General features: G+C 43.9%; 2 protein-coding genes across 3 annotated transcripts in view; one reads left to right on the forward strand and one right to left on the reverse strand.

Annotated features, from left to right (window-relative positions):
* EIF4E3 (eukaryotic translation initiation factor 4E family member 3) overlaps nucleotides 1-26193 on the forward strand; it is a 63257-nt gene that overhangs the window by 622 nt on the left and 36442 nt on the right. The window contains exon 1 of one of the 2 annotated variants that reach the window (XM_039481064.1): nucleotides 19663-20066. The exons of the other annotated variant lie outside the window; for it this stretch is intronic. Coding sequence (XP_039336998.1) covers nucleotides 20032-20066 — 35 coding nt within the window. The 5' untranslated portion in view covers nucleotides 19663-20031. Of the gene's footprint in view, nucleotides 1-19662; nucleotides 20067-26193 lie in introns of those variants that run through there. 2 annotated transcript variants of the gene reach the window in all.
* On the reverse strand, nucleotides 10792-13595 carry GPR27 (G protein-coupled receptor 27). Its single transcript, XM_039481060.1, has one exon. The coding sequence runs from the start codon at nucleotides 12952-12954 to the stop codon at nucleotides 11809-11811; it is 1146 nt and encodes a 381-aa protein (XP_039336994.1). The 5' UTR covers nucleotides 12955-13595; the 3' UTR covers nucleotides 10792-11808.

A 26193-nucleotide genomic window follows, 5' to 3' on the forward strand; every position in this document is an offset into this window, starting at 1 on the left:
TTGTAAAGTGCACAAATGTATCTATTAAATGTTGTGCAGGGTGCAGACATAGATAGATCCTTGTAAACCATTGGCTTACATAGCAACTTCTTGTTTTGTTCTGGGAGCATACAGCTCTAATGGGGCAGGAGGGCTGAGTGTGTTTGCGGGGCGTTTCTGGACTCCAGACTCCTCAATCAGAGATCTATCTGTGAATAGATTCTCTCACAGTGTAATGAGAATAGACTGCAGTTCTTACTCTAGCAAGGAGGGAGCTGCAGGTCTATTGGGGAGTTGTTAGAAGAGGAGGAATTTTAAATGCAAAAAGAAGTGATTAACTCTCCCAAACACAGACATGAGTGACCCTTTCCTCAGAGAAGGGAATCCAAGATGGCAGCCCTGGTGGAGTAGGTCCTGCAAGCTGCTGCACATCTCTACTGTTTGTTCTGCAATTTGCAATATTCAAGCTATGGTCTTGGTGGTAGAAAGGCAATGGTGCGTTTTCTTGGAAGCTGCAGAATGAATACAGATAGGAAATGTTGCGTCTCGTGATCTTTATACAACAGATATGAAGGAAATAGAGGGGCACTGTTGGATCCAAATAACCACATCTACTGAAAATCTGCAACATGCGAGGCCTAGCTACATACACGCACTGCTGCTCTGGTTGGGGTCTGATGGCTTCTAACACCAAGATTGTGGAGAGCACCACTACAAGGCTCACAAATTAAAGGGGTATTATCTATTCCTATAACTACAGGGAAGAAAAGCCAGGCCTGTTCTAAGTCTTCTAAGTGCATCACAGTATTGCCTTCAAATAGCTGAAGGAGACCTGGGGTAAGGGGAAAATTCCCTAATAGGTATCAGGAAAACTTGGCAGCGGCTGTGGAAAAGGGAGGCAAGGTACCATCAACATGACAAAAACTAACATGTTTAGGAATCCAGTTGTTGTTGTTTGTATTTCAGTAATGCCTAGAGTACCCAACCAAGATTGGGGCTCATTGTAGCTAGGCACTGGACAAATACACAGTAAAAGAAGTCTCTGCCCCATAAAGTTTACAGTTCCACTAAACAAGACAAAGTGGGAGAAAGGCACTTTCACTATTCCCATTTCACAGATGGGGAACTGAGCCACAGAGACAACTTGCCCACGGTCCTACAGGAAGTTAGTGAAGAACTGGAATTGCACCCAGGCCTCCTGAGTTCTAGGCCAGTGCCTCAACCACAAGACCAACCCATGTGGATGGGATTAAACCTTGTTTTAATTGTAATGCAGCTTTGCAGATCCCAAGGACCTAGCACAGTTCAGAAACACAGTGAAAATGCTTGGTTCCAACTAAACAAGCGCAAGACTGAGCTTTTTTTTTTTTAAGCATTCCAGAGCACTAACTGTGTTGTTTTTACACAGAGCATGCAAAAATACGTTAGGACCCTTTACAGAACAAATACAAAGACATAGCTCCTGCTGCCAAGAGCTTACAACCAAACAAAACTGCCATTGACTTTAATGGTTGTAGAATCAGACCCACTCCTGGGTTGAGATATCTTAGAACATAAGGCATGAGAAAGAGGGTCTGGGGTCTTTAGCACGGTCTACCAGGAAGGCAAACTCAGGGGTGGAACCTTTGGTGACTGCTTCCATGCATTCTCTCTCACTCATTTTTACTTGTGATTTCTCCGCATCAGTAATTTATTTTTTTTTCTTACTACTTCTGTCCCATGGATGCAGCTTTTAGGGTGAAATCCTGGGCTTATTAAAGTCAATGGCAAAACTCTCCTGGGCTTCAGTGGAGCCTGGATTTCACCCACAGAGCTTGATCCAAAGCCGATTGAAGTCAATGACAAAGCTGCTGTAACTTCGGGGGCTGTGGCTCAAGCTCATTTTTTACTTTGTGTGTATTACGTTAGCACCTCGGGATTCCAGCCCAGACCCGAGCTCCTTTGTGTTACGTATGCTACACACACGTAGTAAAGAGACAGTCCTTGCCTTGAAGAGCTTACAGTCTGACCAGAGAGAGCAGCCCAAGGGCGGGAGAGATTTTGATCCAATGTGTGCCATAGAGATTGGAGAGGGAAACAACTTGTTAGATCATCCAGTCCCTCTCTTGGTCACAATGGGACCATTTCCTTCAGAGTTATGTCCGTGCTGACTTTTAAACGTAACCAGTGATTGAGCATCCCGAACTTCCCTTGAGAAACGACTGTGTTTTGCAGCTTAATAAATATTGCTGTCAGGAAGACTTTTTTTTTTTCTCATGATATTCAGCCTACGTTTTTTCTTTCTTAATTTCATACCACTGCTCCTAGTTATAGCTCTTGGCACTTACGCCCACAGTCTCTCCCCTTAGTCATAGTTTAGCTCAGCTGTACATATCAAGCTCTCATCAATCAGTGCGTCCAGACCCCGATCCTTTTGACTACTCTTCTCTGATCTCATTCCACTTGGGCGGTGTCTTTTTGGTAATATGGTGCAAAGAACGGAACACCGTACTCACTCCGGGGGCAGGGTCACTAGCGCTGTATAGAGAGGGATGGCTGTTACTTCCCTCCTTTCCAGTGTGATGTAATACACTGGAGGCGTACAGCAATATTGCTCAGCGCTAGTATGTCAGGCCTAATGCAGGGAGGGGGAAACCCACTTGAGCAGTTTGATAGAGTGAAGTAGATCAACAACTTCCCTTCCACCCTCCCCCTCCGAGCGCGAGGGTGACAGATGGGAACAGATTGAATAGTCCGATGGAGTGAGGTAATACTCCACTAAATCATTCCACTTTCTCTCATTGTCAAAAAGCACCGTGCCTTCAATCCTCAAATCTTTGCCTTTGTATTTTTCCCCTTTGGAATTTTTACAATACTTTTTTGTTAAAATGACTAAGAAGCAAGCAGTAATACTTATACTACACGAGAAAGTGTTCTAAAAGCTTAGCAAACAGGAGAGGGTGCCTTGAAAGCTATCAGAGCCTTGAGCACTAATGCTTGTTGATGTCCCTTTTATTATTTTTCTCTGTTTTTCTCGTGGTTTCAGGCTGGGGAGCACATCTCACTATTGACCTAACCAAAGACAATGGGCCAGATCATCAGTGGCTGTAAAGTGGTCTAGCTCCACTGACTTTAGGGACTGATCCTCTGCTGGTGCACATTGGTTAGAGTGTTGTTTCCTAATTCTGAAATATGGCAACAAATTATAAATAAAACAAGGTTTTTGTTTTTTTTTTCATGGTCTCTTGGTTGTCTGACATGTTTGGGAATTTACTCTCTCCCTGTTGGAATGAGAGATCAGAACACCAAAACACACTTCTTTGAAAGTGAAGCCACTGCGCATTCTCTTCTGCTGTGCCTTTGAGTGGATGGCACTGACCACTGCAAGGGTGCTGGAACAATTTGTATAGTGGGGGTGCTGAGAGTCATTGAACCTTGTATATGTCACATGCACCCGACAAAGCGGGTATTCACCCACGAAAGTTCATGCTCCAATACGTCTGTTAGTCTATAAGGTGCCACAGGACTCTTTGCTGCTTGTATATGTGGGAAACCACTTCAAGCCAGGGGGTGCAGCAGCACCCCTAGTTCCAGCCCCTATGGGCCACTGTAAAAAATGGGGACTGAGCAACTCCTGAAAGGCTTCCCATCTATTTGTCAGATCCCTACAGAAAATTACAAGGCTCCTGCTGAATTTCCATCTAAATCTCAATGGCGAGCTCTCGTGGGCCAGCAGCATCCAGCCTTGCCTTCTACGCCTGGCCTACCGTTTTAGGCTACGTTGTTAGATATAGACTGGAATGTTTATAGGCCTCTGTCACCTGCCATAGGAGGCCTGTTTATGCTTTTGGAGAGAGAGGAGAGTTGTCTTTTGCATCCTTGGAAGCAGAATGCCAAAATAGCAGGTGGTGGACCTAGCTGGGTTGAGCAGAGGCAAAGCAGCAGAGCCTTGTTCATGATTCAGCTAGTCAGGGCAGATGACATTGTTAACCTTAAACAGGCTAATTACAGTAACCTAGTAAGAATCTGTTCCCTCTCCTCTGGTTGGTTGGCTTTGAAGAGATGCCTGGATGCCAAGGACAGTGGGTTCAAGAGGAAAAAGGGGGGTTGCTCTCTTTGTGCCTGTATTTATTGCAGACGGAGAACTAGAGACTGGAACTTGTTTTAGGGGAAGACCACGAAAACGCTCCACAGACACTCTCGAGACTAACCTCCAGTTTTGCAATGCTGATCTCAACACCTGGGAGCTTTGAGCCCCTGACCAGGCCCAATGGCAGCAGCTCCACCACCTAAGCCCGATGGACTTTGAGAGCTCGTAGATTGCCGCATCCAAGGAGAAATGTGTGAGGCATAAAACTGGAAGCAGCTCACATTCATCTACCATTGTCTTCACCTCTGGCACTTGCAGACAGGGCTGCAGCTCCAAAATTGGTCTTTGGCCCCATCTCAGGACTCACAATAGGTGAGCTCATCCATCAAACTTGATGGGAGAGGCCCTCATCATCGGTCCTTCCTCACTGTATGCGTATGGGAAATGAAAACTATGGGCCTGATCCTCATCTGGGTCAAATCAGTGTAGCTCCAATGACAATGCCGAGGATCTGGCCCTGTGCCTATTTTCATAGATTTTAAGGCCAGAAGGGAACACTCGATCATCTGGTCTGACCTCCTGCCTAACTGAGGTCATAGAACTGCATCAGGTTACTCCTGTCCTGAGTCTAATAGGCTCTAGTCAAATACAAGTTATCTTCCAGAATATTGATTATGAAGACTTCAAGAGACGGAGGATCCACCTCTTCCCTTGGTAGCTTGTTCCAATGGTTAATCCTCACTTTTAACCTATAACATGTTAATTTTAATTACAAAACCAATAACACAAGCCAGAAGTTTCAGGAAAGGATTTTCTTTTATTTGTCATTCCTTGTGAAGGTTTCTGGCTCTAGGTTTCCACTTCCTTGCAACGTACTATGCTGACTGCTTAAAATCAGCTGGGACTTCATAACTTCCTCATATCCTTACAAGATGATTTTAAAAGTTTCCCATGCTAACTGCTGACTGTTATCAACCTGGACACAACACAGGTGAAAAGTGTGAACCAAAGGGAGCAGTGATGGCTTCAAGAGCTTTCCAGTAAAATTTTACAGTACAAATGTGCCTGACCCACAAAATCAAAGGAGCTACAAGTACTGAGGTAATTACATACAAAAAAGATGCAGAGAAATGCACATTAAAAACTGTTTAGCTTTACTTTCATAGTTAGTTGACGAAACCCTGCATAGTGACTGACTGTTCACCCATGATAATTAGTACTTGTCATCAGTCACCCCCTGCGTTTTACAAAGAAAGGGAAACTGAGGCATGGGATGGTTAATTGACTTGTTCAAGGTCACATAGGGCCTGATGTTCAGAAGTGCTTAGCACCCAGAAACCTGCTCAGACCCTTTGAAAATCAGACTTTTAGGGTCCAATTCTGCAGTCCTTAGCTTGGACTGTTATGTAAGGATTACTGAATCACTCAATATATAAGGGCTATGAAATTGGGCCCCAAGTCAGTGGCAATTCTAGGTGAGCAAAGACTACAGGAGCAGGTCTTCGGTGCTTTTGAAATTTTTACCCAAGTCCCATTTTCAAAAGTAACTTGGGAACTTAGGTCACTTCTGAAAATGGGACTTAGATACTTTTGAAAATTTCAACCCTTCAGTGCAGTAGTAGTGAGAGAGGAGTGGTTTGAGCATGAGTGGGAGCCAGGAACTCCTGAGTTTTAATACATGGTCTCAAATAATAATCCCCTCCATGGCTTTGAACAAAGCACGTCAAAACTGAAATTTAAAACCATTCTCTAATTATGGATGCTCCAATTTTGGGAGTGACCAACCTTAGACACCTTGGGCCTGATTTTTCTGAGCCTGACTTTAATTGGAGTCTTAGATACTTATCTCTTATAAAAAAAAAAAAAAAAAAAAAAAAAAAAAAAGCCCAAGGTGGGTCCCCAAAAATCAGTACCTACTTCTGAAAAAGTTAGCCTGAGGGACTTCACAAAAGAAATACACTGACTCCAGTCTTCATGAAGGAAAATCTTTGTAAAGGTACAAAAGTGCACTATGACATAACGAAACCAAGCTTTTGTGATCTGTGTTGCACTGTGGCAACTTGCCTCACTGAGAGGCTGCTGTTTTCAAACTTAATTAGCTTGATTTGCTGCATATCTAGTAATCTTTATTAAATGTACAATAATCACCTTTATTAGGCAACCGCCTGTCTTAAGAGACCACCCAAAATTACCTCTTCCCCCACTGGGTACAATTCTATGCCATCTTTATTAAGAGATCACTTTTGTTGAGCAACCAATTTTTATCACTCCCTTGAGTGGTGGCTAAGACAGGTTTCATTTTTCCTGGGCCTCATTATATTCTTTGACATTCTGAACAGTGCCAGCATCACAGCTTTCTGGCTCAGATTATGCATCACAATAGTCTATTTTTGTCTATACTGGGCGGAGGGATTAGAAATTAGAGCCCCAGTCACATTGATAATATATTTTATTTTGCAACAGAGCTGTCAACTTTAAATAAGGGGTTTTAAGGTGGGATTACACCTCTCAGTCACCAGCTGAGCTGAAATCCAAACAAATACAGTATCCTTGGATATTTTAGACTTATGCTCTCGGAGGCAAAAATATTCCACTGTCAAAGCTGTGAGGCCACTTCTGTGGTGAGAAGCTCCAGTGGGAATTCTTGGTGAGCACTGGTTGTGGGATGGGGCACCAGGCATGGAAGGATTTTAAATGTAAGGAGCTGCATGCATAGTGTTTAGGTGTGTGAGTGGGAAGAGTACGGGTGTAGTGTAAAGCTCATCTTTGCACGCCTCTGATCCTAGAGGAGTATGCTGGGCCAATCCTCCAGCATAAGTCAGAGCAGCCTGTAGGTTCAACCCTTTGTCTCATGTAGCTGCACTGCACCCAGGCAAAGCCTGAGGAAAGCACTGACTCAGTCCTAATTTCTGCCCTCTTGTTAGTTATTCCCCTCTTTCTGGGATGCAGCTTTCTCTCCCTTTGTGCATGGCCAGATTGGCTTGCTGGGAGCAGGGAAACAGACTCTGCCTAGTCCCTGCCTTGAGGGGAGTGCTGATTGTACAGCTCCTGCTCGTCCTCCAGCTTTGCAAACCTGGCAGCCCTTACATGGCCATGCAAGGATGGGGGCCTCTCATCCCCTGCATGATGGCTAGGGCAAAACTTCCCCCCCTTTTTTACATTTTCCTCATTGGTACAGCCATTTTCTGACAGCATCAGACCCTCAGCACAGTAAAAGTGCAGGCCTCTGAGGGCATGACAGCACTTTGTCTTGCAGAGCTGAGATGCTTATACCCAGTCTTTGTTTAGATTTCAATTATTTACTTGCATGTAGAGGGTGAAATCCTGGCCCTCTTGAAGTCATTGGCAAAACTTCTATTGACTTCATCAGAGAGGATGTCACCAGGAGTATCTGAAAAGAATGCATGAAATACTTCAAAGCTAGGGATGTGTTGCCAATATAAACAAATATTTTCAGTGTAATGCAGGAGCTAACTTTAACTAACCTGCCATAATCTATGCAAAATGAGGTGTACTACAGTATATGAGCTGGGCTAATAAGATGCTACCATGAGCTAATGCTGGTATTGTCTGTGACACTGAACAATAATGTTCCCCAGAAAAAGAATGCTATTTTAATACAGTATATATGAATCAAGTAAGGAACACTAAATACAAATCCTACTTAGGGACATTAAGTTTGAAAGCAACAGTATGTCAACACAGCCCCATAAATTACCTTGCAGGACCTTCTGAAATGTCTGTTGTGAACGCAGTACTAACAAACACCTCTTTTGGTGGAAGAGGCTAGGTAATACAAATATCTAGTTATTTACTGCCTTTCACCCGTAGACCTCAAAGCACCTTTAAGGGGGTAAACATAATTATCCCCATTTTATAGATGGGGAAACTGAGGTACAGACAAAGGTTTTTGCCCAAAGTCACCCAACAGGCCAGCAACAGACTCAGAAATAAAACTCAGGGTCCCGAGTCCAAGTCCAGTGCCATATCCACTATGTATGTTTCTCATCCAGTTGTTCAGAGGGACTGTGTCCAGTTGTTAGCATGCAAGAGTGGTAATCGGACTATCTGAGATTGTTGTCCTTTTGCTGCCACTTACTCCTTCTGTGACCTTGGTCAAACCACTTAATCTCTCTCTCTGTTACCCCATCTGTAGGATGGGGATAATACTTCGTACGGACGATGTGAAAACTAGTTAGCTAACATTGTAAGTGCTTTGAAGGGGTTCATTACAATTATTACCGAATATGATGGTTTGTGCATTTGTTTTTAGTAACTTTCTCATTCTTTTATAACCATCTATGGAAGAACAGTCTTCATCTTACTGTTTCTACGTTTCTTTTGCTGTTGTTTTACTTCCTGATAAATTGCTTTGTGTATTCTTAGGGCAGTGATTGATTCTGCCAATTGTATATAACTTGTGAAGTGGGTTTGGTTGGTATACATGTACTGTAAGCAATACAGCTTTCTTCCTTTGCGTCAGTCTTTAGTGCTTAATTTTGTATTTTCTGGGGCTAAATTATATTCTGTTATGGAACACTGATATAAATCCAAAATAGCTTCATTAAAGTCAGAGGAGTCACTCCAGTCTTACAGCAATACGACTGAGATCCAAATCCAGCTCAGTATTTTCTTTGTGTAGGTGGGTTAAGAATGAAATATACACCTCTACCTCGCTATAACACGACCCGACATAACGCAGTAAAGCAGTGCTACAGGGGGGCGGGGCTGTGCGCTCCGGCGGATCAACACAAGTTCGATATAATACGGTTTCACCTATAACAGGGTAAGATTTTTTGGCTCCCGAGGACAGTGTTATAGCGGGGTAGAGGTGTATTAAGCATTTCCATACTCTGCCCTCTGTCCATGTCAGAATTCCCTTAGATAGCACTGGGAATTGCCTACAAGAATAGGGAGTAATATACAACCTTACGTATTTGTTGACATTCTTTTGTTTTATCTAAGCCTTCTAGTATATCAGAGCCAGATTTCACTGTCATTGAAGTGAGTGGCAAAACCACCACCATTTTCAAAGGGTGCAGAATCAGGCTCACCATCCCTACATGGAATTTCATGTATTGAGGTGGAAACTTCTCTGGTTTTAGTGAGACTGTCACACAGCGACATTGTCCTTTACAGCAGAATGATCTGATGCTGCTGTCTGAGTTACTAAATATTAATAGAACCACCATTCTCCTGGAGGTGATTTTTCATTTCCACCAGTGTTGACTATAGATTTCTGTTCATGCCTCTAGTCTTACAAGAAGTGAAATCTGGCTCTTGTGGTGGCAAGAACACTTTTACATCGCTGACTTATAAAAATATAGCATTAAGATGCAGTTATCTTCCCCCTAAGAGTCTAGAAGCTATGTTTAGTGGTTTCTTCATCCTCTCCCCACCGCCCTGCACTCACCAAGAAAGCTTTTTAAATCAAGCTTAGAGGAAAAAAATATATACTGGGTTTCTTATTTCTGTTGGCATGTAAAGGGAAGAGAACTTGGATGCATATTTTCAGACTGTTAATGTGTCCTTAAACAGTATCCCCAGTTGTCACATTCTTATATCTCTACAAGACATTTTTTAATTTTCAAAGTCAGTGTTACTCTGTAAAACTTAAATAAAACTGAAAAGAACTAGTGATACCCAAAAGGCAATTACCAGTGATGTATGGATGTCTGTGAATAAGTCTTAACTGACTAGGAATTGTAACATAAAAATTGTATGTTCTCCCCCTCCCCTAAAAAAAAACGTATTTCCACTTGCAATTCTGTAACTGTTGATTTAAGTTTCACTTTGTAGATCAAAGCTTTGAACTATTTAAGTCACTATCAGGCTCTTTTTTCAAACTTTAGCAAAATCCAGCCACTGATGATTTAAATTCATGTTCCTGTTTTTGAACCTTTTTCATCTGCTTTTTGTACATTACTACTGAAGTGAAAGCTCAAATCGCAAAGCCTACACTACATACTTCAGGAAATTTTGTTTTTTAAGTTTTCTAGACTCAAAGTTATAGCAAAAATTTGGTTTCACCATTCATTATCCAAATCTTCTCAGCCCTGTAATTTAACTGGCTCACCTAACAACTTGTAGTCTCTTCCATTAAGGTTAAGATATAGCAAATACATCTATGCAGTAACTTTACACTCAGGACAGATATCTCATCTAGTAGATGTATAATAATTTTGGACTAGTGTTTATGGAAATACTCTTGTAGCAGTCACTGAAATTTCTTCGCAGAAATTAAGTCCCTTATTTGTCATGTATGCAGCTTGTTATAAAACAGTGAAAAAATTACTGTTTGCTAAATTTTATGTCAAAGAGAGCTTCCTTGCCAAACAAATGTTTTTGACTACATATCTCTGAAGAAGCTTAATTCCTGGTATGGATAGGATAGATTGGTTCAGGATCCCACTCCCAACAACTCAGTTAATACCTTTTTAGGTAAGTTTTTTACAGCATAAGCCACAATAATAAAATATAAAAATGCCCAGCCCATTAATAATTCAAAATAACCTTCCTGATAAGTGGAGCCTATAGATGAGCACAATGTTAAACCAAGCAACTGTGTTAAACTCCTTTGCCTACTAAAATTAGTGATACATAATTATCCAGAATTTTCCCATCATTAATAGAGCAATTTTTTACATGGCAATTAGTTTTACCAGACAGAAAAAGAATTGTGCTATTTAAACCTGTCACCCATCATGAACTTAAGTCTCTTTAAAAATACTTTAGTCACTTTTATTGGTATAAATACCTAAAATGACTTTGAACAGCAAATGAGAACTCTGTGCTTCTCCATGACATCCTAAACTGTGAATTATACTCAGACATAAGACATGCAATTTTGAATGCACACACATTCTGTCAGAAAGCACTATTCTTCCATTCTAAAACAACTTCATAAAGTGTCAGTATTTTATTAAAGAAAACAGTCAAAACATACAAGTATGTGACCCAGTTTTGTAGATAACTTCCTACAAAGTCAGTAAAATATTAATTCAATCTAGTTTAAAAACTGGTAGAATTGATCATTTTTAAAGTTGATATTCATTTTAAAATCACATTTCACAAAGAATTCTGAAATATTACCAAATGAGTAGTGCAACAAGAAAATTAAAATTAGTTCTACACTGTGTTTGCATTTCAGGCAAAAATTACGTCACTGCTTTCAATACTTAAAATCACTTGATAATGTCAACCCAACAGCTCCCCATAGAAACTGAACACTGCTTCTGAACACATTAGGAACTTCCTCTTCTTGACTTCAAAACAAATAATAAAACAACATCTTTTGAGGTCATCAAAAATAACTTTTGTATAAAATTTTGTCTTGGCCTTTATCAAATCTTGAATAAAATTGTTAAGCCTTTATCAAAACAGACAGGAATAAGGGATAAAACTACCATGGCCTTTTATCCAGATCAGGTGCAGTCACACCTACAAAGGTTAGAAGCAAGACCAGAAACTTGGAGCCCTGTTTTGTTTTTTTTTAAAAACCACACAAAGACATAAATAAAACTGCTTCTTACAGCCTAAGGTTTGGGGTATTTTGTTCATGGAAGTGGCCCATAGGGCAGCAATCTCTTATGTTTTGAAGATGGCATATGCAGAGTATAAAAAAAATAAACAAAATAGCTTCTTACAGCTGAAAGTTTGGGGGCAGGGTGGTGATTTGAATTTCCTCAGAACCAGCACTCTGGAGTGCATATGCAGAAATATGGAAAATGATCTTTTTTTTCATTAATAGAAAAGCGACCCTACATGCCAAAGCTCTTGAGATCACAAAGGAGGGTGCCCTGAGTGCTCTGTATGCTTTGGCAGCAGGGGAAGTGGGCTCTGAAGCAGACCCTGAGCTCCTTGTTGAAGATGAAGCACAGGATGGGGTTGACTCCTGCCTGGGCGAATGTCATCCAGACCGAAGCAGTCAGGTAGACCTGCGGGATGGTGCTGGCCTTGATGAAGACCCGCAGGTAACAGGCCACGATATAGGGGGACCAGAGCAGCAGGAAGAGCAGGGTGATCATGTAGAACATCTTGCAGATCCTCTTCTCCATCTTGAACTCCTCCAGCACCAGCAGCCTCTTGATCTGGCTGTGGGTGGCCTGCCTGATGCCCACCAGCGTGGGCGGAGTGGGGCCCCTGCCAAAGCCAGCCGTCCAGTTGGCAGCAGCTTGGCCGGTGGCTCCCGGCCCGTGGAAGGTCCAGTTCTGGCTGATGGCCGGGACGAGCTGGGCCGGCTTCATCTTGCGGTGGCCGTGGATGAAGAAGAGGAGCTTGACGTAGACCAGGTGGGTGGCGGCGATGACGGCGGCCAGCATGAGCATGAAGCCCAGCGTGTCGTTGGCCTTGACGTAGCGGTGCTCGAAGATGCACTGCTCCTCCTCCCGGATGAACTTGTAGGTGCCCACGTCGAAGACGGGCGGGAAGGCCATGGCCATGGCCAGGGTCCAGACCATGCACACCATGGCCAGGCAGGTCCAGCCCGTCATGCGCTTGGCGTAGAAGCGGTGGTGGGCGATGGCCATGTAGCGGGTCACCCCCACGCAGAAGAGCAGGAAGGCGGCGTGGAAGCAGAAGAGGACGGCCAGGAAGGCCAGCACCTTGCAGCTGAGCGGCCCGTGGGGCCAGGCGGCCGCCCCGCTGCGCACCGACAGCATGACGAAGGGGAAGCAGGCCAGCGAGCGCAGCGCGTCGGCCAGGCACAGGTCCAGCAGCAGGTAGTAGGGCGCGCGGTGCAAGTGCCGGTCCTTCAGGATCAGCCAGGCGAAGAGCACGTTGCCGGCCAGGCTGACGCACAGGATCAAGCCCAGCGTGGCCAGCTTGAGGCCGGAGGCGCTGAGCAGGCCGCCCGGGCTGGGCAGGTGCGGGCTGCTGCTGCTGCTGAGCTCGCTGGCGTTCGCCATCGAGCGGGGAAGGGGGGCGCCTCTCCTGCTGCTCCTCCTGGCTCCGCTCACGCGCGGCGGGGGGCTCCCGGCTCAGCTCTCAGCTCCCGCGGCGCCCCCCAGGACACAGGCGGCGGCGGCGGCTGCTGCATCCATCCCCGCTCCGGCCCCATCCCCGCTCCGCGCTCGGCCCCGCTCCGCTGCTTCATGCACAGGCCGGGCTCAGGGCTGGGCTGGGCGTGTGCGGAGCGCGGCTGCTGCGCCCCCATGCCGGCATGCTGCCCCCCCTTCCCCTCCGCCCCCGCCCAGGCACGGGCGGGCCCCCCCGGTGTCCCTCCTGCAGCGGGGCGGGAGCCTGGGATCATCGGGGCTTGCAAGGGCTCCTAGCGCCGCCGCCGGGGGAGGGCGGCTGCAGGGGGCGGGGGCACCTGGGCTCCGGCATGGTGCAGCATGGCCCGGCTGCCGAGTCCTTTGTCTCCCTCCCTCCTTCCTTCCTTCCCACGGGGCTTCACCTGCCGCGCTCGCCTCCCACCACCTCCCCCGGGGCCGCCGCTGGCGGCGGGGCGGGCCGGGCAGGCTGCGCGGGGAGCACCGGAGGCACCGCGGCTGGAGCGGGCGAGCAGCCGCTACCTTCGGGCGCTGGCTCGGGCTCAACTTCCGGCGAGACGCTTCTCCGGAGCCAAGTTTAGGGGCCGGCTGAGCCTGCGCAGAGGAGCCGGAGCCAGGAAAGCCCGGGTGGGGGGGGGGGCCGGCGGAGCTGTCAGCTGCTCGCCCTGTCCTTGGTTCCCCCACCTCACCCCACCCGGACAGCGGGGGGGAACCCACGCGTGGGGCAAGGCGTTAACGAGGGGATGAAATGGGGCCAAGGCTCTTTAGTGGCGCTGATCCACTGGGGCAGCTGAGTCGTGTCCTGAGTGTGCGTGGGGAGTTGAAGGGTTGGTGGGCTTCGCCCTGCTGCTTGGACATTTCTGGGCCCCTCCCTGCCCGAGGATAAATTATTGTTGTTGGTTTTTTCTCTCTCCCTGGAGCTCCTTTGCCTTCAGCGGGGACCAGCTGTCATGTAAAATCTCTGGGGAGAAAGGGGGAGACATTCCCCTCCACCCCCCCACTCACTCTTAAATTCAGAGGCTGTCCCCATCAGCATGGATTTTTCCCTCTCTTCCCAAGGGAACACGATCCTTATCCATTACCAGTGAGCGCCTGCCTGCCATAATCCAAACATGGGGACAGAAAGACCCAGAATGAGGATAGGGAGACCAAGTGTGAAAAATCGGGACACTTTTTTTTTTTTTGGTGGGGGGGGGTGGAAACAGTTGCTTATATAAGACAAAGCCCCTAATATCAGGATGGTCCTGATAATATTGGGATGTCTGGTCACCCTAAATGAAGGACACAATGGAAAAGAATAGTTCCTGAAATGTAAAGTAGCATGGGGTCCATTTGTTTGATAGCTAATACTTTCAGGAACTTTGATTTCATGGCTTCCTGACAGAAATAATTTGCAACGTTAAATAAAGTGTACAAATACAAATCAAAACCACAGCAGGTCTGGATTCCACAGCCCTGGCACGTGTTGATTAGTATCTGACTCCTCAAGTAACCCCATTGATTTCTTTGGGGCCACACAAAGAATACAATACTATTCAATATGGGTAGGAATGTCAAAATCTGGCCCAAAATAAATAATGTTTGAAATGAAACGTCGGTGTAGGGACACTAATCCCACTGCCCTGGCCAAATTCCAACTGAGGCATTGCCTGTCCTCATTCCAATAATACAATACGGAGTAGAAAATGCTTCCCCTCTTGGTTTAACAGCTGTGGGCTGTTAATAGCCTCCAGGTTCCACCCCAGAGGTAGCTGTCAGAGAGGGGTGAAGTGATCCCTAATGCACATATAATTTATAAAGTGCCCATTTCATATGAGAGTATATCCATGCAAAATATTCTTGAGAGAGCTTTTGCCAGCGTTACAGAGATTAGTACTTTACTCCATGGGTAGCCCCTTGGCTTCAATGGAACCGTTCACAGTAACTGCAACTCTACAAGAGTAAGGCTGGCAGGGTGGGGCCCATCATTATTTATTGGCTGGTTTAAAAAAAAAAACAGGTTTGTGCGGCAAACAAGTAAATGGAGGTACCAAATAAAGGCTGTTCCCTAGTAATGGGAGTGAATTCAGAAATATGGCTCAAGTGCTCTGAGAGATTTGGAGCTAATGTTCTGTTCCTGCATAGGAACTGAGGGACAGGGATGGTGGGCAAAAGTGGCTTTAAAACACCTAGCTGCTTGCTGTTTTCATGTCTAGGGGGCCTGTCAACTCCAGAGTTAAGTTACAGCAACCGTGGCACCATCCACCAACTCAGAATAGCCACAGAAAGTTTTTTGTGACAAGGTGGTGAACACACTTTAGATCTGCGTACGCTGGTGCAACTGAACTGTTGGTGACAATTGATATAATAAGGGTACTAGTTTGGCTAGTGTTGTCCTGGGGAGCCAGTGGGGTGTAGGGCAAAGTGCTGTGCTTCTGTTTCCCCTTCCACCCTTTGTCTTGCCTACTTAGTATAAACTTCAGGATTCTCTCTCTCACTTTGTGTTCGGACAGCATCTATCACAGTGAAGCCCTGTTCTTGGTTGGGGCCTATAGGTGCAACTGTAATATAAATAATTACAATGTGATGTAGTTTTCTTAATAGTCTCTTGTGAGGGCCTTTGTCAAAGACTTCCTGAAAATGTAAACAAATTGTAGGAATCCGTTTAGTTTTATTCAGTATTATTTCTTCTTCAGGCTGTCAAAGTGGATTCCATAAAAAATAGTTAGTCATTCATAGCAGCCCAAGAAAATCAAAATACCAGGCTAGACAGAATCTATTGGAATAGAACTTTCTGCCTAATTTCAACAATTTACTATTGGGTTTAGTGCCAAGGGATCAGATTCTGATCTCTGTTACACCACTGTATGTTTGGATTAATTCCATTGAAATCCCACCATTGGTGAAACTGAGATCAGACTCACACAAAGAACTGGCAGGGGCAATTTACGCTAATTCATCCCATAGATTTTTGTTGACCTGTGGCTTTGTTCTGGTTTGTATTTTTGTATATTGCTATCATTAGGCAAGCAGAGAGACCCTGATAGCAAAATGCAGGTAATTAAGTCTGTTTTTTTGCTTACTAGCGATACATCCCCAAGCTGATTTCAGCTGTTAGGTTTCTCATTTGCACAAAAGTTTTACTATGCCTAAGGGTTGTTTAGTGTTCTGCACAGTTTTCAAGGCATTTCTCATATTTGTACAGCAGGCAGTTTACTTGAGTATGTGATGTGCAGTCTCCCCTATACAGCCTGAATGGTCCTGCATTCCTTGGCTCCAAGGTTAGCAGCAGCAGTGCCTTCCAGGAGGAAGCTAAGGCACTTGATATCGTAATTGCCCACAGTACAACAAAGGACTAAGCTAATGGACTCTGGCACAACAAAATGTAGGCTGCCAGGAGATAAACTAAACATTTTCCCAAGTGCAACTACAGGGCTAGGCAGGGGAGTAAGAGGGAATTAGAACCCCTGATGTCTGTGCAGGCTACTTGAATCTTGGGTTCAGGGTCAAAGAGCATGCAGGTACCGCACACCTGCTATCCTCTCTCCCTCGCAGAGCAAGGGGGAGGCAGGAAAGGAATCATGGTTCTCAGAGGAATGATTCCTTCCCTGTGCTGCTGCGGGGATGACACAGCTATGTGCTGCCCCTATGCAGGGTGAGAGGTAAATTCTCAAGCCCAGATTCTGTAGCACACCTCTTGAAAGGCACCGCAGAGAAGGCTGAGCTCGGGGAGGAGGAGACAAAAGTGGCTTTTAAGCCATCTCAGCACTGCCTGGTGGCTGCAGGGGCTGAAGTGGAGTTAGAGCAGCCCTAATGGCTGCTGTCATTTACACCAACTTCCAAACAATGCCTGTGGGTGGCACTGCAGTCCAGAATCCCCATAGTGCTCAGTGTTACTGGAATGAAGCAGGTGGTGGGTAGGGGAGAGACAGGGAAGGAATTGGGTGGGAATTTCTCTTTGGGCAAAATGCAGAGGGAGATTCTGGCCCTCACTGCTACACTCCACCCCAGCAGTGTATAGAGGCTGCAACGGAGCCACAGCAGGCTGGGGGAGAATCCCATGGCATAAAAGTCCATACATTACCCTGGTGTTGGGAGTGGATTGTGGGTTGGAGAGAGCATGCCTGGAGCATAGAGCAGTAGGGGGATTCTGGGTTGTAGCGCCACCTGTAGCCATCTGTTGGGGGCTGGTGTGAATTACAGAAGCCATCAGGGCTTAAAAGCTACCTGTGTCTCCTCCTCTTCTGAGTTTTGCTTTCTGTGCTGTGCCTCAGCTGGCACAGAATCTGGCCCTGTGAATTTGTCTCATCCTGAGCAACGGGCAGCACACAGCTGTGTCCTCCAAGAACAGCAAGATGATCTGGCTTGATCCTTAACACATGTCCCAAATATTTCCATCTTTTTGTCTGGATTAGTTCAGAGAGAATAATAATTTGTATTACGGTAGCACCTAGGAATCCTGGATAACTTTACCGGGGAAGTTATTCCAGTGCTCTCAGACACTACCGAAATACAAATAATTGGGCAACTGGAGTAACATGCAAAAAGGGCTCGCTGAAAGAATAAACTCCATCAAATACTACTCCGAGAGGAACATGTCTGGGACTTGATACGTGCAAAGAGCAGCCTAGGCTAGACAGGGAGGGTGGAGCTTTTTCCATAATCTAAACCCATCTGACGCAGTGGGCAAGATTCAGATTTTTGGAGCCTTGTTCATGGACAAGGGCCTTATTGTGCTAGGAGCTGTATAAACACAGAACAAAAAGATAGTCCCTGCCCCCAAGGAATTTACAATCCAAGTATAAGACAAGACAACAGAATATAGATAGATGGGGGAGTATAAGGAAACAAGGTGACAGTGTTGGTCAGCATGATAGGCAGTGGTATCAGTGCAAAGGCAGCCTAACCGGTGTCAATTTTTTTGGTAGTATGATGGCAAAGGAGAGTTTTAAGGAGGGATTTTGAAGGAGGATAATGAGGGAGCTTTGTGGATGTTTTTGGGGAGATCCCCCAAGGAATAATACTGTGTGACAACTGTAAAACAGAAAGTGACACACCATTAAATGAATATTGGGACATTACCATGACAATGGTGTAAGGAATTGTAAACCTTGATAGTATTACCTGATTTAAAGTGGGTTGCACAGCAACCATGCTTCCCTGCTGTAGCCTATATCACACAGTGCATTGTCTCCCAAATAAGTAAACAATGAGTATAGAATAAAATGGTGATTTAAAGCAAAACAAGCCTCTCTCAACATCAGTCCCTAACTCCGCTTTCAGGAGTTCCAGCTGCCAGGTCACAGAGGTGGCATATTCAGGCCTGCCACGACAGTGGGATAGTTTAGCGCAGGAAAGCTTTGCAGCCCGTAAAACTAGATTTAAGCATTTTTGGCTTGTCTCTGTTCATAGAAATATTGCCACACTAGTGCAAAACATACAAGTTAGACCTGACCAGGATGTTCTTCCCCTGTGTCTCTGAGATAATGGAGAATGAATGAGTATTAATGAATCCAGCACAATACCCTTCCACCAAGCCACTAAGCGTGCATATAGCTATGCAGGTCTGGTCCAGAGGTATTCAAGATGAGCGATCCAATTTTTGAAGGGGTTATCCCTGACAGCTTAATACCTGACATTTCCATACTGGGGGAGGAGATTCTATCCTGACAGGAAAATGGTCTCTGACTTAATGGGTCTATTCCATCTCTAACTACCAAGTTTCTGTAGCTCTTGAATAGAAAAAGAGAGCAGAGCTCTGCACTGACAGTAATCCTCCTCCACAGCAAGCTGGATGTTTTGAACTAGAAGAGCTCCTCGCATTTTCCCCCATGTGATTGTGAGTCAGGCTTGGCTTCTCTATTCTTCTCCATAATTGAACAGAAGATTATTTTGACTGGAAATAACCAGACAGACCCAGGTACCATGACTGTGACTGCCTCCATGCATGCCACTTGCTAAAAGTCCTTTAGCACTCGCATTCCTTACAACAGATGTTAGCTTTTTAAGAGCTCGCTTAATGGAGAGGGAAGAAAAGGAGGAGGGAAGAATGGGCATTTGGAATTCTGTTCTATCACTGTCTTTTCTAAGGTTGACATTGTGTGCTGTTGATAACGTGCTGTTCTTTAGAAACTGAGCTTTTGTAGATCAGTTCCTCTGTGACAGAGGACACAACAGTAGCAAGGCAGGAAATACCAGCACCATCAAGTCTTTCTATATAAGCTTTTGGCGGCACTTCCAGACCCTGCCAGAGACATTTTGAGAAAGCTGCAAAAAATAATCGTATGAAAATCTCTAAGGAAACTTTCTACGCACATGTAAGTTTTCTTCCTGCCTCAGTCCACTTTGCCATGTTACCCTCTCTTTGGGCCACAACTTGTTTGATTTGGTAGCATTTTACACCCTCCTCGCGCATGTGTAACTGACTAATCACTATGGAAGGCAGTGGGGACTCAGGCCCTGTATCTGACTGAAAGAGTGTCTAGATTTTGATGTGTATCTGGCACCTGCCCCATTAAACAGGTGTTGGAAGCCTGCAAGGAAAAGCTAATTGAGCCCTGATCATTATGGCAGGTGCAGCTCATTGACTCACCCTGAGTATAAGGGAGCTAGGCAACACCACTTCTGGTCAGAGGAGAAGGTTCTGAGTCTGGGGTTTAGCAGGCTGTTTTTATGCTAGTGGAGTGAACCTCCCAGCAGGTGGTGGCTGTATTGGAGCAGTGTAAAGATACTATCTGCTTATAATGCCCAACAAAGGGAAATAGCTGAAGCTCTTCAGTTCTTTTGAACTACAACTCTTTGGCTCCCTCAACATGCCAACTGCACAGGCTTTGTCAGTAGCAATGTAACTACCTGGAATCAGGGCTATTCTGCCTGTGCACCTAAAGTCTCAGCTCCTTATTCTAGAGCTAATGAGCTTATGGGGATACAAAGCTGCTTAAACACCTTAGTCCAGCGATAAGTAGCTTGCTGCACTTGGAAGCTGCACCAGCCTCTTGCTCTGAAGCTATTATGCCTCTCAACTTCAAAATCCCCTGCTTCAGAAGGTGAGGTTATAAATTCTTGTGACTAAATAATGTGCTATTAATTATCTGCATATGCTGCATCCTTCTTTAAGGACTGGATGTCACTTGAACACAGAGATGAATATACAGGCTGTGAAATAGGGGGCTGAGAAAAAGGGAAGGAATTCTTGTCCCCCTTTGACAACAATGCATATGGGGAATTGGTGATCTACTTCTAGTTCTACTCCTGTCTCTCCCCAAACCAGGCCCTGGAGGTGGGGTGCCATAAGCTCCTGTGGAGCTGTGTTGCATGGTATGAAGGAGAAGTAGACCCCCCCCCTTTGTGAGCTCCCCAAATTCTATCCTTGGTGTAGCAGGACCCTTTTGGACCACTGAATTCAGGACCCTCCTGTTGGGAGACTGAGGGGGAATTTGTCTTTTTAACATATAGTTTTGTGCGTCATGTCCTCTTCCACATTCAGAACTTTATTGTCCAACCTTTTCAGTATTCAGACTTAGCCAAACATGTTCTCTCTGCAGAAAGGTCCATTTAGCAACCATGGGCTGAACCTGTTAACATTGAAGTAAATGGCAAAACACCCATTGATTGAAATAGAAACAGAAAAGTGTGTTACCATGCTCTTTGCTGTTGGAAGCAAGTGGACACAATAATTTTATCATGTGCAAAGGGCTTTTTAATTTTTTTTAATGGTTACAAGGTTTTGCACAAGCTTTCTACAAAAACAAATTCACTTCTCAGCAGGGACAAAGCATGGAAGGTTTCAGAGAAAAGGGAATCTTTTGGAACGTTATGAGCATGTGGTATGAAACCAGGTTAGAATGGAAGTTGTTTTGCAATACTTAATATATAGCTTGACTTCTACACTGGATACTGTAGTAATAATTATTTGTTAAACATGTAAGATGTGCTTCTTATCATTCTATTTGTACAGCACAGAATATGATCCTGATTGGAATCGCTAGGTATTACTATAATACCTGACCTAAATTTCCATAATTAAAACATAGAATCATGTTTTACCAAAATAGGAAACACTAATTACTCCAACCTTTCCTTCATCTGCCATCAGATAGAATCAACTACAAACTTCCACACATGGGAGATTTAGCTAAAAAAGGGAAACCTCAACAAAGTCTTTTTTTCAGAGGGAATGAGTCTTCAGCAATATATTAAGGACCCAATCCTCCACCCACTTCTTACTAAGCTTAATGCCCACTACCACAAATAGTTTTATTGAAATCAATGGGGTGACTCCTGGGAGTAATTGCTACTCTTTGTGGCTGCAGGATTTTAGAAATAAAAACATTTCTAATTGGCTAGTCAAAGCACCTTTATTTTTGTTCTGCGTTTTTGCCTTATTTTAGCTAAAAATAAGTGAGCCCAGTTCTGACTTCAATGGAGCTGCACTAGTATAACTGAGGAGAGAATTTGGAACGCACCCCATGTGTCTTAAGTTTTGAAGTCACTTGCTCTCCATGGGAATACCTGTAGATTTGATCTCCTAATTGAATTATTTGGCATGACAGCAGTAATAATGGAGTCATATGTTGTCACTAGGTTATGATGGAACATATCACAAATAAAAATCTTTAACCACTACTGTTGCTTGGGTATTATTCCACCTTATAATAATTACTTAAATATATTTCTATGGTGCTTTTGTTGTACTGATAAATTTTGTTTTTCCGGTGATACAGAAAGTGTTCAGGTCAGAGTTTCACAACATAATTGTTCAGATAAAAGCTTAAGGCTTTCTACTGAAAAGCCTGTTGTCCTACAGAAGAAATGCTCTCAGAAATCAGTCTTCTTGGGGGCATTAATTTCCATATTCCTGTTGATTCCAGAATCCAGAAAGCATTTTGGGAATCTCTTCACATTAAAACTTTAATATTTTTATTTTAAACCATCAAAGGGTTGAGAGAGATGATTTATTTGTACTTCTTCAAAATTGTTACACTTCTCTCATTCACTCTCAAGTTATAAGATCATTTAACTTGAACAAATAATACCTGAAATCTGATATTACTATTATACCACACACCTCTACCCTGCTATAACGCGGTTGTGGGGAGCCAAAAATCCCTATCGCATTATAGCTGAAACCCCGTTATATCGGGGTAGGGGTGGCAGGGCTCCAGCCACTGTGGGGAGCCCCGGGCCCTTTAAATCGCTGGCAAGCTCCGCTGCCGCAGCCCCAGGATAGCAGCGGCAGGGCTCCAGCAGGATTAAAAGGGCCCGGGGCTCCCCACAGCAGCCGGAGCCCCGGACCCTTTAAAGCGCCGCTGGAGCCCCACTGCTACAGCACTATATGCGAACCTGTGTTATATCGGGTTGCGTTATAGCGGGGTAGAGGTGTACTTTGTATATTAGGCTTCAGGTGATTTATGAATGATAGCTGTGAACAAGCTGGCTTTAGAAAGTTTCATGTGGCCTATGTGCCTGAGTAAAAGCAAGACACTGCCCTGCCCCTCCTGTACATCCTTTACATCACTGGACAGGCTACCCAGATCTTGAGTCAAGGTGCCTGGAGCAAATGGAACAGGAGGGTGAGAAATGGGTACATTTTCAGGCACAAGCTGAACTAATATAAGATTTATACCAATACTAGAGAGTGCACATACAACAGTCAATCAGTTTAATTAAACTGGTGTTAAGTTAAATTGGTGCAACTTCTGTGCCCTAAGCCAGTGTGCTAGGATGGGCTGCTATAGGCTATGACCCCCCTGGAGAAAAGAGGAATTGAAGAAAGAACTGGGACTCGAGGTGTATGCCTTAGCTACAGTGCCTCCAGAGACTATGTCTGGGATGGTGCAGTTTGCTCAGGATTGTGCCTAGGGTTAGAATCTCGCCCTCATTGCTTTCATGTATCGGGGGGGTTAAGTAAGGTATCCAGCACTTTTTATATTTAAAGTACTTCTCCAACATTATCTCATTTGAAAAAAAAAATGCTATTGAAATAGTGCAGAAAAAGGGTATCTAATTTTTATGAGTATTCATAGGTCTGAACTGAGCTTTTGTGGGCTACTAACTAAGGCTTTTAAAACATTTTTATCATGCTATATTATTATTTTAGCTTTTAAGACAGTCTAATGAAAGGGAATCTATTATTTTAATAGCTCGCTCCCTAGCTCTCTGGTAAAAGGTCTTACTCACTTACTGAAGTAAGTAGAACTTGAAATATCAGCTAGAAACTGACAGGGAAGGCTGTGACATGTAATGGAGACAAGTGAATTCTGTAACCAAAATTTGAGTGGAGTTTAAACGTCAAAATGCCCCAGAACTCCCAGATGCCCATTCAGGTTGTCAGACATAATGGACTGTTTTCTTTGTTATTTTACCCATGTTTTAACCCCTTGTGTATTGGGTCTTTTTATTTTTATTCTTGGTTCTCACGTTCTATCTAACTAGGTTCAGTTTGACAGGAGTGTTTGGAACAAAAGCTCCACTTCAGGATGACCCAGAGGCCAGAGCTGTGTCAGAATAAAGGGGGGAAAGCTCTCTAAAATAGCCAGCATAAAATTTGCAAACATCTGGGAAATAAGAAAAGGCAGCTTGTTCAGTGCCATAAAAAACAAAGTACTTTAATCTTCCAGAATATTATTTTTAATGCCTTGTGTATTAATCCTGCAGTCCTCACTCATGTGAGAAAATGAGACTTCTCTTGTGAGTGGGAAAGGACTTTTCATAGATTTATAATTTTTTGTTTGCCCTTTAAATGTTGTAGTTATATTTAAAAAGGGGAGGATCAGTTATGCACAATAAGTAAAATCCATCCCTCAAGTGATGGTGCATGGCATTTAAAACCTTCCAGGCCATTCAACACCCATTTAAGCTTCACATTAAGGGCTTACGTGGTGGAAAGAGACATCAAGACTGGGGTGAATTGAGTCCTGTGAGCAAAATTTGGCTCACCAAGTTCAATGAGGCACCCAAGGTCTGATACTGCTCCCTTCGAAGAAAATGGGGAGTTTGACATTGACTTCAGTGAGAGCAGGATTGAACTCCATCAAGACTGAGTCCTAGCATGCAATGCTCCACTTTATCTTGGTTGATGTGCCAAATAATAGATTATTAGGGTTGGAAGGGACCTCAGGAGATCATCTAGTCCAACACGCTGCTCAAAGCAGGGCCAATCCCCTAATCCCTAAATGGCCTCCTCAAGGATTGAATTCACAGCCCTGGGTTTAGCAGGCCACTGCTCAAACCACTGAGCTATCCCTCCCCTAATAGAGGACGCTTACATACAGTAAGTGTTATCTGGCTGTTGATGGTATTGAGAGTCAAAAAGTTATTTCAAACAAGCTGGAAATAAAGCATTACTATCTTGGTGAAACAGGATTGCTATTACAATCCAAGTTTTCATGGAATCTGGCGCGTTGCCAGGATACTAACAACCATTAGTATTCTTTTTTGTTTTAATAGGTTCATTCTAACATAATATACAAACAATATGTTAATAGGAGCTTTACTATTTAATAGAAGGCTATGGGCCTGATTTTTATCTCATTTACAGTATGATTTCAGTGAAGTTAACCCCAATTTATATTGACATAACTGAGCAAAATTTGACCCATTTGATTTATCCTTACCTTTTTATGTGAAGAAGAAATGTTTGTACTGAAGTCCGTGCTCTTGATCTGAACTAAGGAACACACTTTGTTTGAACTCTGTAGCTTTTATTTTTTAAATGTTTTATATATATATATATATATATATAGCTTCATGGAAGTAACAAACATGCAGATTTAAAATTTTATATATATATAATTTTAAATCTGCATGTTTCTGTTACTTCCATGAAGCTAGTCTGCCTCTGGGGCCTAACTTACATAGGGGTCCATGGCTTTTTTTTTCTTAAAGTACTGGTGTAGCCTAGGGGATGAAAGTTGCTGACCTTGGTATAGAAGATTGTTGGCTGAATCATAAAACAGATTATAACTCATAATCTGCAAAAGATGAGAATAGACTCCACCATAACTTTTCTTTTCCTTTTTCGTATTCTTCCCTTTATTGTGGAATCTTGTTTAATTCTTCACTATTTAAATAACGTATGCTGCTCCCAAACTTTGCTGTTCCCAGATCAAATCCACTCTAGCACACAAGTTGAAATGTTTTGCCCATTGTGTAAGATCTCTCTCCTGCATATTGTTCCCTTCAGCTATGAGCCATAATATATACAACATGAAAAGATTTCCATCTGAGCTGGTGTCAGCATAAAGCAGCTGTTAGTTGCAGTGCCAATAGCATTTATCAAAAAAAAAAAAAAGTCAAATCTTTGCTCCAATGGAGGACCCTAGTAACGTAATAAAGAACACATATTTGGGAAAGTGCATATGATAAGTGAAGCATATTACAGATATTTCTTGGTGACATGAGGCAAAGGAAAGCTGCTTAGAGGGTCTTTTTCTTTATACATCCAATCCTGGTTTTAAAGCACTATTCTGATCAAATTTTTTTCTTTACATTTCTGCATGTGAAATTCCTACCCTGCTTAGTATTTGTTCCTTTCATTGTCTCAGGGCCTGATCCAATGCCTTATGACACTGGGAGCAGAGGTGTTCTATAGGTGAGCATTGGTGGTCTAGCAGTGAAAGTAGAGTCTGGAGATCTGGGTTCCCTACCAAGCCCTAACTCTGAGGCAAAGATTCTGTGCTGTGTTGAAGCTGTGTTGCCCCAAAGCCAGTCAAACTGGTCATGGGAGGATTAAGGAGCTGATCTAATGCCCATTGAAGTCAATGGGAGTCTTTACGTTAACTTCAGTGGGCTTGGATCAGGCCCAGATTTTTTCCATAACCTTTTCCATTGGAGCATGGAGGGGAAGGTATTTCCCCCCTGTTATATCCTCAACCTTCCCTTTGCCCAGCTGCAGATTCCCAAGATGGTTCTGAAGCATCTTGCTTCGGAGAGTGCTATAGCGGCACTATCTATGCCCTTAGTACTAACCTTCCACTCTGGTCCATAGGAACTGAGGCTTAATGAATTGTAAATCACTTTGAGTTCCTTGAATCAAGGGTGATATAGAACAGGAAAGATTGGTCATTATTTATCATGAAGATATTTGTCTTTAAAAGGATACAGGATAGATTTATATCAGTGCATATTTTTCTCCCAGTTGTGAGTCATGCAATAGATAGATAATGCACTATA

Source organism: Mauremys reevesii, linkage group 7, assembly GCF_016161935.1.
Source record: "Mauremys reevesii isolate NIE-2019 linkage group 7, ASM1616193v1, whole genome shotgun sequence".
NCBI classification, from domain to species: domain Eukaryota; kingdom Metazoa; phylum Chordata; order Testudines; family Geoemydidae; genus Mauremys; species Mauremys reevesii.